Source organism: Hippocampus bargibanti, linkage group LG06, assembly GCF_051943395.1.
Source record: "Hippocampus bargibanti isolate YZ-2025 linkage group LG06, ASM5194339v1, whole genome shotgun sequence".
Lineage (NCBI taxonomy): Eukaryota > Metazoa > Chordata > Actinopteri > Syngnathiformes > Syngnathidae > Hippocampus > Hippocampus bargibanti.
The window spans coordinates 14,063,815-14,077,730 of record NC_142739.1 but is presented as its reverse complement, the minus strand read 5'-3'; the positions used below and the strand labels follow the sequence as shown (position 1 = coordinate 14,077,730).

At 41.9% G+C, this 13,916-nt stretch overlaps 1 protein-coding gene across 5 annotated transcripts in view; it reads left to right on the top strand.

The window, feature by feature from the left end:
• The window catches only part of LOC148896577 (F-actin-uncapping protein LRRC16A-like), an 86,760-nt gene that overhangs the window by 70,186 nt on the left and 2,658 nt on the right, over window positions 1-13,916 (top strand). For 3 of the 5 annotated variants that reach the window (XM_088999159.1, XM_088999163.1, XM_088999162.1), the window contains 12 exons: window positions 3,634-3,809; window positions 3,899-3,986; window positions 4,102-4,242; window positions 4,481-4,555; window positions 6,683-6,749; window positions 7,035-7,261; window positions 7,334-7,443; window positions 7,514-7,762; window positions 7,985-8,195; window positions 9,273-9,309; window positions 10,901-11,095; window positions 11,182-11,328. In XM_088999159.1, the coding sequence (XP_088855285.1) occupies window positions 3,634-3,809; window positions 3,899-3,986; window positions 4,102-4,242; window positions 4,481-4,555; window positions 6,683-6,749; window positions 7,035-7,261; window positions 7,334-7,443; window positions 7,514-7,762; window positions 7,985-8,195; window positions 9,273-9,309; window positions 10,901-11,095; window positions 11,182-11,328 (1,723 nt within the window). The remainder of the gene's footprint in view (window positions 1-3,633; window positions 3,810-3,898; window positions 3,987-4,101; window positions 4,243-4,480; window positions 4,556-6,682; window positions 6,750-7,034; window positions 7,262-7,333; window positions 7,444-7,513; window positions 7,763-7,984; window positions 8,196-9,272; window positions 9,310-10,900; window positions 11,096-11,181; window positions 11,329-13,916) is intronic. The other 2 variants (XM_088999160.1, XM_088999161.1) reach the window with 2 other exon arrangements.

The following is a 13,916-nucleotide window of genomic DNA, read 5'->3' as shown; positions in this document are numbered from 1 at the left end:
TTTTTATTTGCATTTGAATAAAAAGTGACATCGGCTCGCACGTGACAATTTAGCGTGACTATTGACACGCTGTTCCAGTGTGTGTGAAAACACTAGCTCTGATTGGCTTACAATGACACATGACTCTACCCTTTAGCCAATCACAATCACTTCTATTGCATCTTGACAGGGGGTGTGGTGCGTTCAACACAGAAACGTTGGCGTTTATCCGTGCTCATTCACTTAGACAATGCTTTCCAAACAGCCTAGAGTCATAAGAAGTCGTGCGCTATTCTCGAACCTGAACGCACCCAAAGTCTTGGATGACAAATAAACAGAGCAGACGTGTACGGCTGGTAGTTTCTTCAATTTATTCATAGTATATATATATATATATATATATATGTGTATATTATGGTCAGCATATATATATATATATATATATATATATATATATATATATATATATATATATATATATATATATATATATATACAGTAAAGTCTCGTTATATCGATACTCAAGGGAGTCCGAAAAAATATCGATATAACCGGGACTATCGATATATCCGATCCTGCGCTGAACTGCATTAAACAAAAGCCGCCAAAAGAGGGCAGCCAAGCGCTATATAAGAAACGGAGCTGGCCATTAGCTCCCTTTTTTGTTCCCCCAATGTTGCCTCAAAATGGCACATATAATTCTTTAATGATTGTAAACATGTATGCTTTAATCTTCAGAACTACAGTGTATTTGAAACATATTCATAACTGGATGTGTAACAAGAAAGCATATTATCCGAATCTGAAGCCATTGGTAATACTTTTTAGATGCAATTTGAAGAAATAAATGTGCACTGAGTTGAAACTCCTTTTTGGGTACAGTAACAGAAGAACATTGACATTGGCGCCACCTACAGACAATAATTAAAAAAAACCTGTGCAATGATGTTGTGCCTGCACATTTGCTACACTGTTTCCATGAGGCAGCCATATCAGGTCATAACAGTTAAATGCAACGTGTCTTGCATTTATAACTGTATTGCATTATATTTGAAAAGTGAAACCCATACAAGGATAAAAATGCTCATTTTTCATGCGCGCAATGTACTGGTAAAAGTCAGTCAGCTTTATTGTCAAATATGCTAATATGCATGGCATACAGCACAGATCGATAAAAATGTTTCTACAGCCGTCATCTGTACTTCTTTGAAGGTGTCGGACGTTTCGCTTCTAATCCGAAATACTTCTTCAGTGAACTAAAGTCTTACTGGTAGTATCGGCCCTATATATATATATATATATATATATATATATATATATATATATATATATATATATATATATATATACAGTAAAGTCTCGTTATATCGATATCGGTTATATCCATAGTACCGCTTATTACGATATTATTTTCGTTTCCCTTGCACATTTCTAGTCTTTTTATGTATAATTAGTACCGTTTAGTACGATACCCGGTTGTTACGATAATCCGGTTATTACGGTGCTCCTTTTCATCCCCCGCCGGCCATTTTTGTTGTTTACATCGATATATCCGTCGCGCCATTGGTCAACTTGGTCACGTGTCTTGTTACGTGAGCCGCCATCGGTCGCGCCATTGGTCGACTTGGTCAGATGAGCCGCCATCGGTCGCGCTATTGGTCGACTTGGCCGTGTGACTTTGTCACGTGACACGCCATCGGTCGCGCCATTGGTCAACTTGGTCACGTGTCTTGGTTACGTGTCACGCCATCAGTCGCGCCATTGGTCGACTTGGTCAGGTGACTTGGTTACGTGCCCAGCACTCGTGTAGCAGAGCCATTTTCATTTTCAGACGCTAGCTCGTGTGTAGCAGACGAGATTGTAGTGTTTGTGTTAAAAGGTAAAAATGGGAAGCAGAAGAAGATTGATGACTTTTTTAAATTGTATACATAATACAGTAAGATGTAAGCGTTGCAGTTTCCCTGTTGTGTTATGTACATGCCCACTGTACTGTATATGAATGCAATCGTTTTTTGCAACAATGTTTCTTGTTTTGTCTGCTGAATCGCGATGATTTTGAAAATTATTAACATTCCATACTGTGTATTAAAGGACAGCCGATGTCACTTTTTATTCAAATGCAAATAAAAATGACTTCACGCCAAGACGTCTTGCATTGCTTGTGAATCCAAACAATGGCTTCAGATTCGGATAATATGCTTTCTTGTTACACATCCAGTTATGAATATGTTTCAAATACACTGTAGTTCTGAAGATTAAAGCATACATGTTTACAATCATTAAAGAATTATATGTGCCATTTTGAGGCAACATTGGGGGAACAAAAAAGGGAGCTAATGGCCAGCTCCGTTTCTTATATAGCGCTTGGCTGCCCTCTTTTGGCGGCTTTTGTTTAATGCAGTTCAGCGCAGGATCGGATATATCGATAGTCCCGGTTATATCGATATTTTTTCGGACTCCCTTGAGTATCGATATAACGAGACTTTAGTGTATATATATATATATATATATATATATATATATATATATATATATATATATATATATATATATATATATATATATATATATATACCCCTACTGTCCAGACATGGCGTTGCCGGACACTGCTATGATAGGTCCCTGCAGGGGGGGCAGAGGACTACTCACTGTGGCTCCACTGATTGTTCCTATTATCCTGATTAACGACTGGCCTGATTGCCCCACATCCTCCGGAACTATATATATATATGTAACGGAGTTGTGCACTTAGATTATTAAATTATGAAGGAAGACATTACGAGACATTACTGTATATATATATATATATATATATATATATATATATATATATATATATATATATATATATATAAAGACTTTAGTGCGCTGAAAAAGCATCTTGGATAAGAAGCGAAACGTCCGACACCTTCAAAGTACACATGACGGCTGTAGAAACCTTTTCATCGATGGACCACTCCTGTCCGACTGAGAGCTACCACAGACGTAATACAGCACAGATGAAATTACTGTCCTCTCGGGCAGTTTCCTGAGCATCTTCATCTTTATTAAGTTCATAGAGTTGCTTGTTCTGTAGCCACAAGGGGACACAAGCCAGTGTCTTCTTGTGCCGGTACCAAGCCCAGATAAATACAGAGAGTTGTGTCAGGAAGGGCATCCGATGTAAAAGCTTGGCAAAAACAAACATGCGAACTGAACATGCATTAAACCTCTGAAGATGGAAGACACTGATTCGCTGTGGCGACCCCTAGAAGGGAAAAGCCAAAAGGAAAAGAAGAGCCTGCTGATTTAAAGTCCATCCATTTTTTTGTCGGACTATTCCTCATTCGCCTCATGGGTTAGCTGTAGCCTGAGAGGCAAGGTACATAACACCTGGACTGGTCGTTAGCTACTCACAGAGAACATAATGTATTGAAAAACAACTGTTTACACTCATGCCCGCACCGAAGGACCATTTAGCACCTAGATTTAACCTAACGTGCATGTTGTTGAAATGTGGGATGAAAGTGGATGCTCTGAGAAAACCCATACAAGTGTAAGGAATGCATCCTAACTCCTCATTGGACAAATTTCACCCCTGAACCCACAAAGCTGTAGTCAATGATGTCTCCATGGACACAAATTTGTTAGTTTACCCATTTCAAATTCTTCCAGAGTCTGTTGGAGTGTATGATGGACGCAGCGCAGTCTCTGTGTCCTCATGTGATGAAAAGGAGTCATCTACGCTCAGACCTTGTGAAGGCCAGCTCAACCAAGATGGTCATCCCCAAGAGTTTTGTCACCAAAACTCTCCTGGATCAGTCTGGTATTGACATCATCAATAAGATCAGGCGAGTGCCTTTGCTATTTGAGTAACATAATATTGAGCTCTAACATAAGGTCAGTTCTTGAATGCGACATTCTTTTTTTTGTCCATCAGTGAGGTAAAACTGAGTCTTGCCTCCTTCCTGTCTGATCGTATTGTTGATGAGATATTAGAGGCTCTTTCCACTTCACAACAAACTTTGGTGCGTAACTCAATCACAATTGTAACTGGTTGTAATCACCCCTTTCACCATATTATTTTCTTACGCATTCTTGAACCAATTCACTTCTGATGCTTTCGTCCTTGCTCTCTCTTAGGCAGACCATCTTGTGCGGAGAGGGCGCCCCTTGGTGCAGCGAGAATCAGTAGACATGGACGCTCCTGAGGAGAGGATTCCAAAACGGGCATCCACTGAGATTTTGGAGGGCGAGCGGGTGGATGAGCTTGAGTCATGCATGGTAAGGGAAAGGCAGAGGGCCATATTTTATTTTGTTTAGGTATCTCACGTGACTGAATGAATTGAGAAAATAAGTTGTAGTCATGACTGCATCGTCAAGTTGCATTTGTTTCTCCAGACCCTTCCTTGAACCTTCTCCTCAACCTCTTGTTTTTAAAGCCTTTTCACGCAATTCATTGCTATCATGGCTGTTACTCTCATTGCCTCCCCCCCCCCAATGTCCCAATTTGACTTTTCAGACTTTGTTGTCATTTTCTTCAATTTCCTTTGTTCATCCTCTTCTTGCACCTTTGGAGACACTGTGCTGCACCAGTGTAAGTAATTGTGGACAGTCCCTGTCTTCCCTCACTAACCTGCTTGCTCAATGGTGATCTGCTGGCTAAAAGGTGTTGATGCTTGTCTTTTACCATTGATAGGGCAATACTGTGTTGCTAGTTTGGAACCTGGATGAACCTGGATAACATTTGTGTACCACACAAATGTTATGTTGATCCATTTGTATTGTAGTCATCCATCACACTGCCACATAAAACTCATCCGTGTATATCTGAGGCACTGTGACTGTTGTACTTTTGGGGTCCAACTTCTTGTGAGCATTATTTTTTTTTCAATCATAATAATAATAATAATAATAATAATAAATAATACATTGTATTTATAAGTGCCTTTCGAATTTCTCAAGGACACTTTTCAGTTAATGTGCAAACGGAGACATAGGTTATCCATGTGCAATGCATGGTGAAAAATGAAATTGGATATCTGATTGTCTATGCCACCGAATTGGACACTTTTTGAATATTTGGTTGTTCGGTTAAAACTCTTGTTCGTCTTTCCTGGTTCGGTATTGTCGGAAGTTCACTTGATGAAAATATCAGCAACGACGATAGATGGTGAACAAAAAACTACTTTATTCTAATGAGACAGAAAAAGCACTTCTCGTCTCGGTGGGACGAAGACATGAGCACACGGACAAAGATAGAACAAAGAGAAAGAGCAAAGAGAGCGAGCTCCCGCTCTGACAAGTTTTTAAACATACACAGTGGCGATCTGTTGTCCAATCAGTTGCGGACAAGTCGATCTTTCGCGTCCAATCGGTTACGAACAACTCTGTGTTGGGAGGGTCTCAGATTGGAGTTGGAGCTGTTGCTTCTTTGCAACGACTATTGAACTAATAAGACGGATAATTTTATTTAACTAAATTAGACTGAAATTAAACGTGCACTAATCATAATGTATACTAAGCTGAACATGAAATAACATGTGTTTACTAATCTAAACATGAAATAACGTAATATGTTTACTAATGTGCATAAACACTCTATCATTGGTGTTGTGTTCCAAAACCTTCGTCTTTCCTGGTACAGGTTTTCTGAAAAATTTTTACAATCAAAACCAGAGTGAGAAATCTGTTTTTGCGTCAGCACCAAGACTTGCAGACATATTTCAAATGTTGTTGCAATAGCACATTACTCACACAATTTCTTTGACATAAATGTTGCCATTTCCAACAAACGTATTCCATTTGTCAAGGCTTCGGACCAGTGGTCAAGTGTTGGGGGGTGTCTCAGAATTAATCCCACTCTCTGCTGTTTAACTGTAAAAAGTTGGTACCACTACATGGATAGTGTCATAACTAGTATGAGCTTGTGTACCATATTTTTTGGAGTATAAATAACACCTAAAATCCTTAAATTATTTCAAAACCTGACCATGCGCCTTTTTATCCAGTGTACCTTATGTATGGAAAAAGTTATAGTCCGGAAAAGATGGTGCAGCAGGTGGCTTCAGTTAGTGACACACAAATTAACCCACAACCTATTTTGGAGTGGGGGAGACTCCACGTTTGGGAACTGTGCAAGGTCAATAGATACATACAGTACTTTTATTGGCCATTTTACACAAGTTGCATTTCATCAAATCTCCATTTATATGTGCGTGTGTGTGCGTGCGTCTGTGTGCGCGTGTGTGTGTGTGTGTGCGTGTGTGTGCGTGTGTGTGTGTGTGTGTGTGTGTGTGTGTGTGTGTGTGTGTGTGCGTGCGTGCGTGCGTGCGTGCGTGTGTGTGTGTGTGTGTGTGTGTGTGTGTGTGTGTGTGTGTGTGTGTGTGTGTGTGTGTGTGTGTGTGTGTGTGTGTGTGTGTGTGTGTGTGTGTGTGTGTGTGTGTGTGTGTGTGCGTGCGTGTGTGTGTGTGTGTGTGTTATATATACACACACTTTGAAAGGTATCAGGAAGCGTCAGTAAAATTAAATGTTTGACTGACATTTGTGTTCATTTGCACTTGGTATTTTTGGATTGGATTCCTTCAGACTATATGTTTGGTCTGCCATAAATAACCCATAATTCCACATTTCAATCAGATCTCATCCAGGTAAACTGAGGATTTATTTATTCTTTATACCGAAAAATACAATAATTGTGCATGCATACGTGCTTCTCTTCCAGATGACTCCAAAGTCAAAGAGGAAAAGCATCCATAGTCGAATGCTGAGACCTGTGTCTCGTGCCTTTGGTAAGTTACATGCAATATGGTTGAATGAAACAGATTACTTTTTGGGGGTATTGCAAAGGGAGGTACACAGGTGACCTTATATTTAACAACATGAGGTGCATTTCACTACATCACTGCACGACAATCACAATTATATATTGCATAGGTATTAACAAATAATCATGTCTGACATTGGAAACAGCATGTATGTCCCTGTAAAGCAGAGGTCGAGATTTTGTGGGTATGTCTCAAATTGTGGCTACTGTGTCTTAATTGGTCCTCCCCTTCCCCCAATGTTTTCAACAGAGATGGAATTTGACCTAGACAAGGCGCTGGAGGACGTACCAATGCATGTGGAGGATCCACCGCCTCTGTCACACACTCCTCCAGTTCCCTCTCAGCCCTTATCGAAAGGGGAGCAGCGTGTGCCGGGAGGGATGTTGGAGCTTCCGTCCGAGGAGGAGAAGAAGCTGCAGCACTTCACCAAACTGAGACCCCGCAGAAACAAGAAAACACACTCAAGCAAAATACAGGTAAGTCTTTCATGAATGACAATTAATAAGTGTCCTTGTGATGACCTAATGTTTTTGGGGTTGTTTTTAAAGCAAACTAGCAGTGCCCATTCTCAGGATGGAGACCAAAGTGGCCTCATGGGAAGAGTCGATGAGGGTGTGGATGAATTCTTCTCCAAAAAAGTCACAAAGATAGATTCAAAGTGAGACACTTGGATATGCCTCTCATATAGGTTTGGCCTCTGCTCAAATGTTGGATTGTTATGTCTTCAGACGTTCCATGAAGAGCTCAGAATCTCACGATGGAGAGAAGAAGAAGAGCAAAGGAGGCTTCCTCAACTTGATTAAACGCTCAACCAAATCAGATAAATCAGACAAGTTGGAAAAACTAGAAAAAAATCAGGTGACTCCTTCATCCTCGGCTACATCTTCGACCTCTTTGGTGTCAGCTTCCAGCATTACAGAGGAACCCTCCTCTCCAAAGTCCACAGTCAAGAGTCCAGCACCTGAGCCAAAGTCCAGGTACCACCGAACTCTGTGTACATTTATGTAACACCTGTGCCTGTAATGACAAAAAAGAAAAGCATCAAAGATACCCAAATAGCTCTTCTCTTTTTTCCCTCCCTTCATAAATTATCATTCATAACATAACAGTTATTAATTGGGATTTGGTTCATTTCTTGAACAACCCAAGTTGATGCGTTGCATTTCAAATTTTTCAACAATGTCCTATTTGTCCTGCAGAGATTCCTCCACACGCTCCCAACATACAGACTACAGCAGCGGCTCAGAACGTTCAGAAGAACTGAGGACGCCCGACTCAATAGACGAGCCGTGGGAGAGCTCTGACGGCCGAGGGAGTCCCCAGGGAGGCCGGCGGTACCCGGGCATGCAGATGATGGGCGGTGGACTTCTGGCAGAAATGAAAGCTAAGCAGGAGAGGAGAGCACATAAGGTAAGATAAGTCATTTTAAGTAAAAAATATAAACAAATAAAATGAACATTTAAGGTGCAAGATTTTGTAGTTCTTTCAACGTTACATATGGCGCACTGCATAACAAAGAGTGTGTGACTCAAGCAATGACGCTTTCTGGTACAGTACTGTATGTGCAAAAGTGTCACAGGGTGACATTTCTAAGCGGGCAACAAACTCCAATAAATTTGCAGCATGAAACGGGTTTCTCTTCGCATCACATAAGCCTTTGCTGCTTGTATGAGCGGTTTGTGTCACTTTGTGAAGTTGGCATCTGGTGAAGATAGTCGTGAAGAAATGCCCTGTTCACGCACGCTATTGCTTCAAGCTTGAGACCTGCACTGTCATCCCATTGATGCGCTCAGTTTCTGACATAATTACTGTCTCAATTTAATTGTTTAATATTTATGGCCTAGACGTGTTTTTGATATAGCTCGATAGACAGTGTATTTAGGTTCTTGAAATGTATTCTAATTATAAATTTACTGATGTGTTATTGTCGGTTATAAAAAGACAACACTTTCCATTTTAACTCATTCGCTGCAATTCCCAAATTTATTTGGGAATTGAAAAGCATGACGTCGAGCGCCATACCCGAACTTGTTCAGGTTTTATTTTTTCTTGAGGGAGGGTACGTTTAAAGCTTCGGTCAGACCTCTGGCAATGTTTTTCCCTCCTATGAGGGTGCAGCATTTACCTTTTTTTACAGCCACCTCCACTTTCAATGCAGCTAACTCTACAACCAAGTAAGCTCGAAATGAACTTCCACGTACGCAATATTCTGTGGGTCCTGGAATTTGAGTGAAGATGACAAAAACCCTGGAACTGAAGTGGACACATATTTGCACATTGTCTGACAATGAATGGGTTAATTACGAATGCCGACAATTTTTGCTGCCATATGAACTGAAACTCAAGGAAAAACTAATTTTCTTTGGAGATTACAATTTTTTTAGATTTCACACTCTGGACTATTGCAAAATCCATTGGAAAACAAAGACCATCAATGTCAAGAAAAAAAACAAGTCGCTAACAGTCTCAATTGTGTGTGTTTTTCAGTCCTCCAGCCCTGACAGACCTGACAGCAATGCCACAGGTGATTAACATGCTGACCTCTTCTACTCGTAGAATGATGTACCAGTAGTCAAACAACTCCAGGGTGTTTGGAAAGTCCCACTGCCCTTATATTTTTCTTAATGGAAAAGTTTCCAAATCGATTACGAATGATGTACATGCCTCCTGTATTGGTTATATAAAAAGCCACAATGGTGATGTTTTGCTTCTGTTTTGACATATGTCAGTATACAAACTTGGGACATTGTGTAAAATGTAAAATTAAATGTGACTGCAATAATTTTCATCCCATTTTACATCGAGCAAGGTAATATGCAACATGTGCAAACTGATGAACGAATTTGATATCATTTTTAATTTGATTCATGAAACACGTTCCAAAAAAATAGGACATACCCCCCACACACACAAAAAAAACATTAATCCTGACTTTCACTGTAATTTACCGTTCATTTCTACTGTAGATTGTATTTTTTCTGATCAAAACATAATTTGTAGACTTCTGTTAGGCTGCTATTTAAATTTGGATCATTGTGTATGTGCAATGTGAACATCCGCCTACTTATGCAATGGACTTTGCCTTCCACCACAGAGGGATACAACTATACCTTTTTCAATTTCCACTAAGTGTTCGGCTCATGCATCAACATCAGCTTGTCTATGCCAATAAATGTAATCAGTGATACCTTAGCTCACTAACATAATTGGTCCCCAGAAAGTGTGTGAGGCGAACAGTTTGTCTTCCGAATATTTAGTTCCCATAAGAAACAATTAAAATGACAATAATCCGTTCCCAGGTCCCCATAAAACAATTTTCTACTAAATAAACCTTAAAACGACACAAAATATACCTTATTTTATGTATAATAAATGAATAAATGTGCTATCGTATTGGAATTAAATAAATAAACTGTACTGTGTAATAAAGTCGTTTTATTCACCGTTGTGATTGTAGTTGATGGCTTGAAGTTGCCGTGCTTTCTCGGCGATAATACCCTCACTCACACTGCTTTTCATTAATCCACATCAACAGAGGTTTTTCAACCTCTTCTATTGCCTGAGACCGTTGCTTAGGCAACATGGAAACACCCTGAGCCACACCCGCACCCTTAATAGCTTCTTCATAGTCTTCTTAGGCTGAACACTAGCCCGTGGTGGGGTATTTTTCGGTCCCATAATAGCAAAAGTACACTCGATATATTCCAAAATGTCGATCAAACACAAACCACGTCCGCACTCAAAAAAAGGGGGCGCCGAAAATTAGTCCGCCAGCCACCGTGGCGCTGTTCGACCGTGTGGTTTGGTTCTTCCGCCAAAAACTAGTTCGTCAGCAGAGACTATATGCTTGCGAATATAATGTTCTTGAGGCGAAAAGTTCGTGAGCTGAAGCGTTCGTCAGCAGAGGTTTTACTGTATATCGAAAACATTTTGTGAATTGCAAACGGTGAAGCCCTGGACTGTTGAGTGAAATACTGTCCCTGTTTGAGTTATGACTAGATGAGAGCATAATTTACAAATCTTATATTTCATGTTGATCATGTTGTGTTTTTTGCTTACCGAGCTCTACCCAGTTGTGCAGCTTTTCATCCCTGTGGCCATCTTTTCTCTCCCAGGTTCTCCAGAGAAGACCTCAGCTCGCGTCGAAACCAAGCCTGATCCTTCTCCTCGTCCTCGGGCTCCGTCTTCCTCTGGCTCTCCTGGAGGTCCAGTGAGTCCTAAACCGGCAATAGCCCTGGGAACTAAGCCCGCCCTGTCCTCCCGACCATCCCTTCCTCAGAAGCCGAGGACCACTAGCACTCGGAGCACAGGTACTATCAAGGCCTCGATGCTGTGAATCAAATGCCATTGGAGTGTCTCTGTGTAATGCTTGGATCTTATTTAAAATGCTTCCTAGATGAGAGCTCAGATCCACCCAATGTTGGCGGTCTGTCTCCAAAAGTGACAGGTCTTCCGTCCATAAAGAAGGTGATACCGGAGAAAGACAAGGTGGGCCACAACAATCTGCAGCCGGGAGGTTCTGCTACGAAATCCACTCCGGAGGGTCAGTAAAATCAGTGTTCACCATGGCTCACATTACAGTGCAATGGTCTCTGGTGTTTTTCCAAGTAAGAAATCTGTTTTCAAATTCATCCATACCAGCAATAAAATCACAGAAGACATGAATAACATTTGATGCTAAAAGAATACAAAATAAAAATACCCAACAATCCATCCATGTTTGACTGCTTATCCACTGAAGGGTTGCGGGGGCAACAGCTTTAGCAGGGAAGCTCAGACTTCCCTCTCCCTAGCTACTTGTTCCAGCTCTCCCCAGGGGAAGGTGGTTCAAAGCTGGAAGACGTAGTCTTTCTCCAGCGTGTCCTGGGCCGTCCCCGGGGCCTCCGGCCCGTGGGATATTCCCTTAACACCTCACCAGGGAGGCATGCAGGAGGCATCCTAATCAGATGCCTGAACAACCTCATCTGGCTCCCCCGATTAAAGGGAGAAGCGGATCGATTTTGAGCCTCTTCTGGATTGGATTGGATTAGCCTTTATTATTCTCGCAGTAGAGACATGTACATTTCACAGCAGCAAAGTTATGAAGGGAAGAGGAAAGGAAAGAAAGAAGAAAAATAAAATACAGGAGCTGCTGGGAAAGGAGCCACAGGCTGACCAGCTGGCTCCGGTCTTCACACAAATCTTCAACAGATCCCTGGAGCAGTGTGAAGTCCCATCCTGCTTCAAACAGTCTACTATCGTCCCAGTTCCAAAGAAACCAGCACCCTCGGGATTGAACGACTATAGACCTGTCGCTCTGACGTCTGTGGTCATGAAGTCCTTTGAACGCCTCGTGCTGAACCACCTAAAGAACATCACCGGACCTCTGCTAGATCCTCTTCAGTTTGCCTACCGGGCAAACAGGTGTGTGGAGGATGCAGTCAACATCGGACTGCACCACATCCTCGACCACCTTGACAACACAGGAACCTACGCAAGGATCTTGTTTGTGGACTACAGCTCTGCGTTCAATCAGAATCAGAATCATCTTTATTGCCAAGTATGTAGAACACACAAGGAATTTGTTTCCGGTAGAACACGCTGCACTAGTATCGTTGTCAAAAAAACTGCTAAGTGGCACTATACAGTTCCATTTTGGCTACTGTTGAAAGTGTTCAAAGAGTTAATGGCTTGGGGGAAGAAGCTGTTTAAATGCCTGCTGGATTTGGTGCGCATGGATCGGTAGCGCCTGCCTGAGGGAGTAGCTGGAAAAGGTGGTGGGCAGGGTGCGGAGGGTCCAGTAGGATTTTCCGCGCCCTAGTTTGGATTCTTGCAGTGTGCAAGTCCTCGAGAGTGGGTAGGGCGGTGCCAATGATTTTTTCCGCCGTCCTAACTATCCGTTGAAGTCGGATTTTGTCCATTTTTGTGGCGGCCCCGAACCAAACGGTGATGGAAGAACACAGGATGGATTCGATGACAGCCGTGTAGAAATGTTGCAGCACCTCCTGTGGCAGGCCATGCTTCTTTAGCAGCCTCAGGAAGTACATTCTCTGTTTGGCCTTTTTCAGGATAGAGTTGGTGTTGACCTCCCACTTCATGTCCTGGGAGACTGTGATTCCCAGGAACTTGAAGGTCTCAACGGTTGACACCAGGCAGTTGGATAGTGTGAGGGGTAGCTGTGGTGATGGATGTTTCCTGAAGTCCACCATCATCTCAACTGTCTTGAGCGTGTTCAGCTCCAGGTTGTGACGGCTGCACCAGAGCTCCAGCTGCTCCACTTGTTGTCGGTACCCTGACTCGTCGCCGTCTTTGATGAGACCGATGACCGTGGTGTCGTCTGCGAACTTTATGAATTTGACAGCTGGGTGCGTTGAGGTGCAGTCGTTCGTGTAGAAGCATGGCCTGCCACAGTAGGTGCTGCAACATTTCTACACGGCTGTCATCGAATCCATCCTGTGTTCTTCCATCACCGTTTGGTTCGGGGCCGCCACAAAAATGGACAAAATCCGACTTCAACGGACAGTTAGGACGGCGGAAAAAATCATTGGCACCGCCCTACCCACTCTCGAGGACTTGCACACTGCAAGAATCCAAACTAGGGCGCGGAAAATCCTACTGGACCCTCCGCACCCTGCCCACCACCTTTTCCAGCTACTCCCCTCAGGCAGGCGCTACCGATCCATGCGCACCAAATCCAGCAGACATTTAAACAGCTTCTTCCCCCAAGCCATTAACTCTTTGAACTCTTTGAACTCTTTCAACAGTAGCCAAAATGGAACTGTATAGTGCCACTTAGCAGTTTTTTTGACAACGATACTAGTGCAGCGTGTTCTACCGGAAACAAATTCCTTGTGTGTTCTACATACTTGGCAATAAAGATGATTCTGATTCTGATTCTGATTCTGATGAAGGGAAGAGGAAAGGAAAGAAAGAAGAAAAATAAAATACAGGAGCTGCTGGGAAAGGAGCCACTCTTGCGGCGCCATCTTGAAGTCAAAAGAACAAAAAAAAGAAATCACAAAATAACATGACGACACAGTCATTCAATTTTAAAAAATTAGTGCATCCAAAAGATAGGCTGCCAAATGAAAAACAAATAAATGTAGTTTATTCAATACATTGTAAGAATGAAAATTGTAAAGAGCAGTAGAT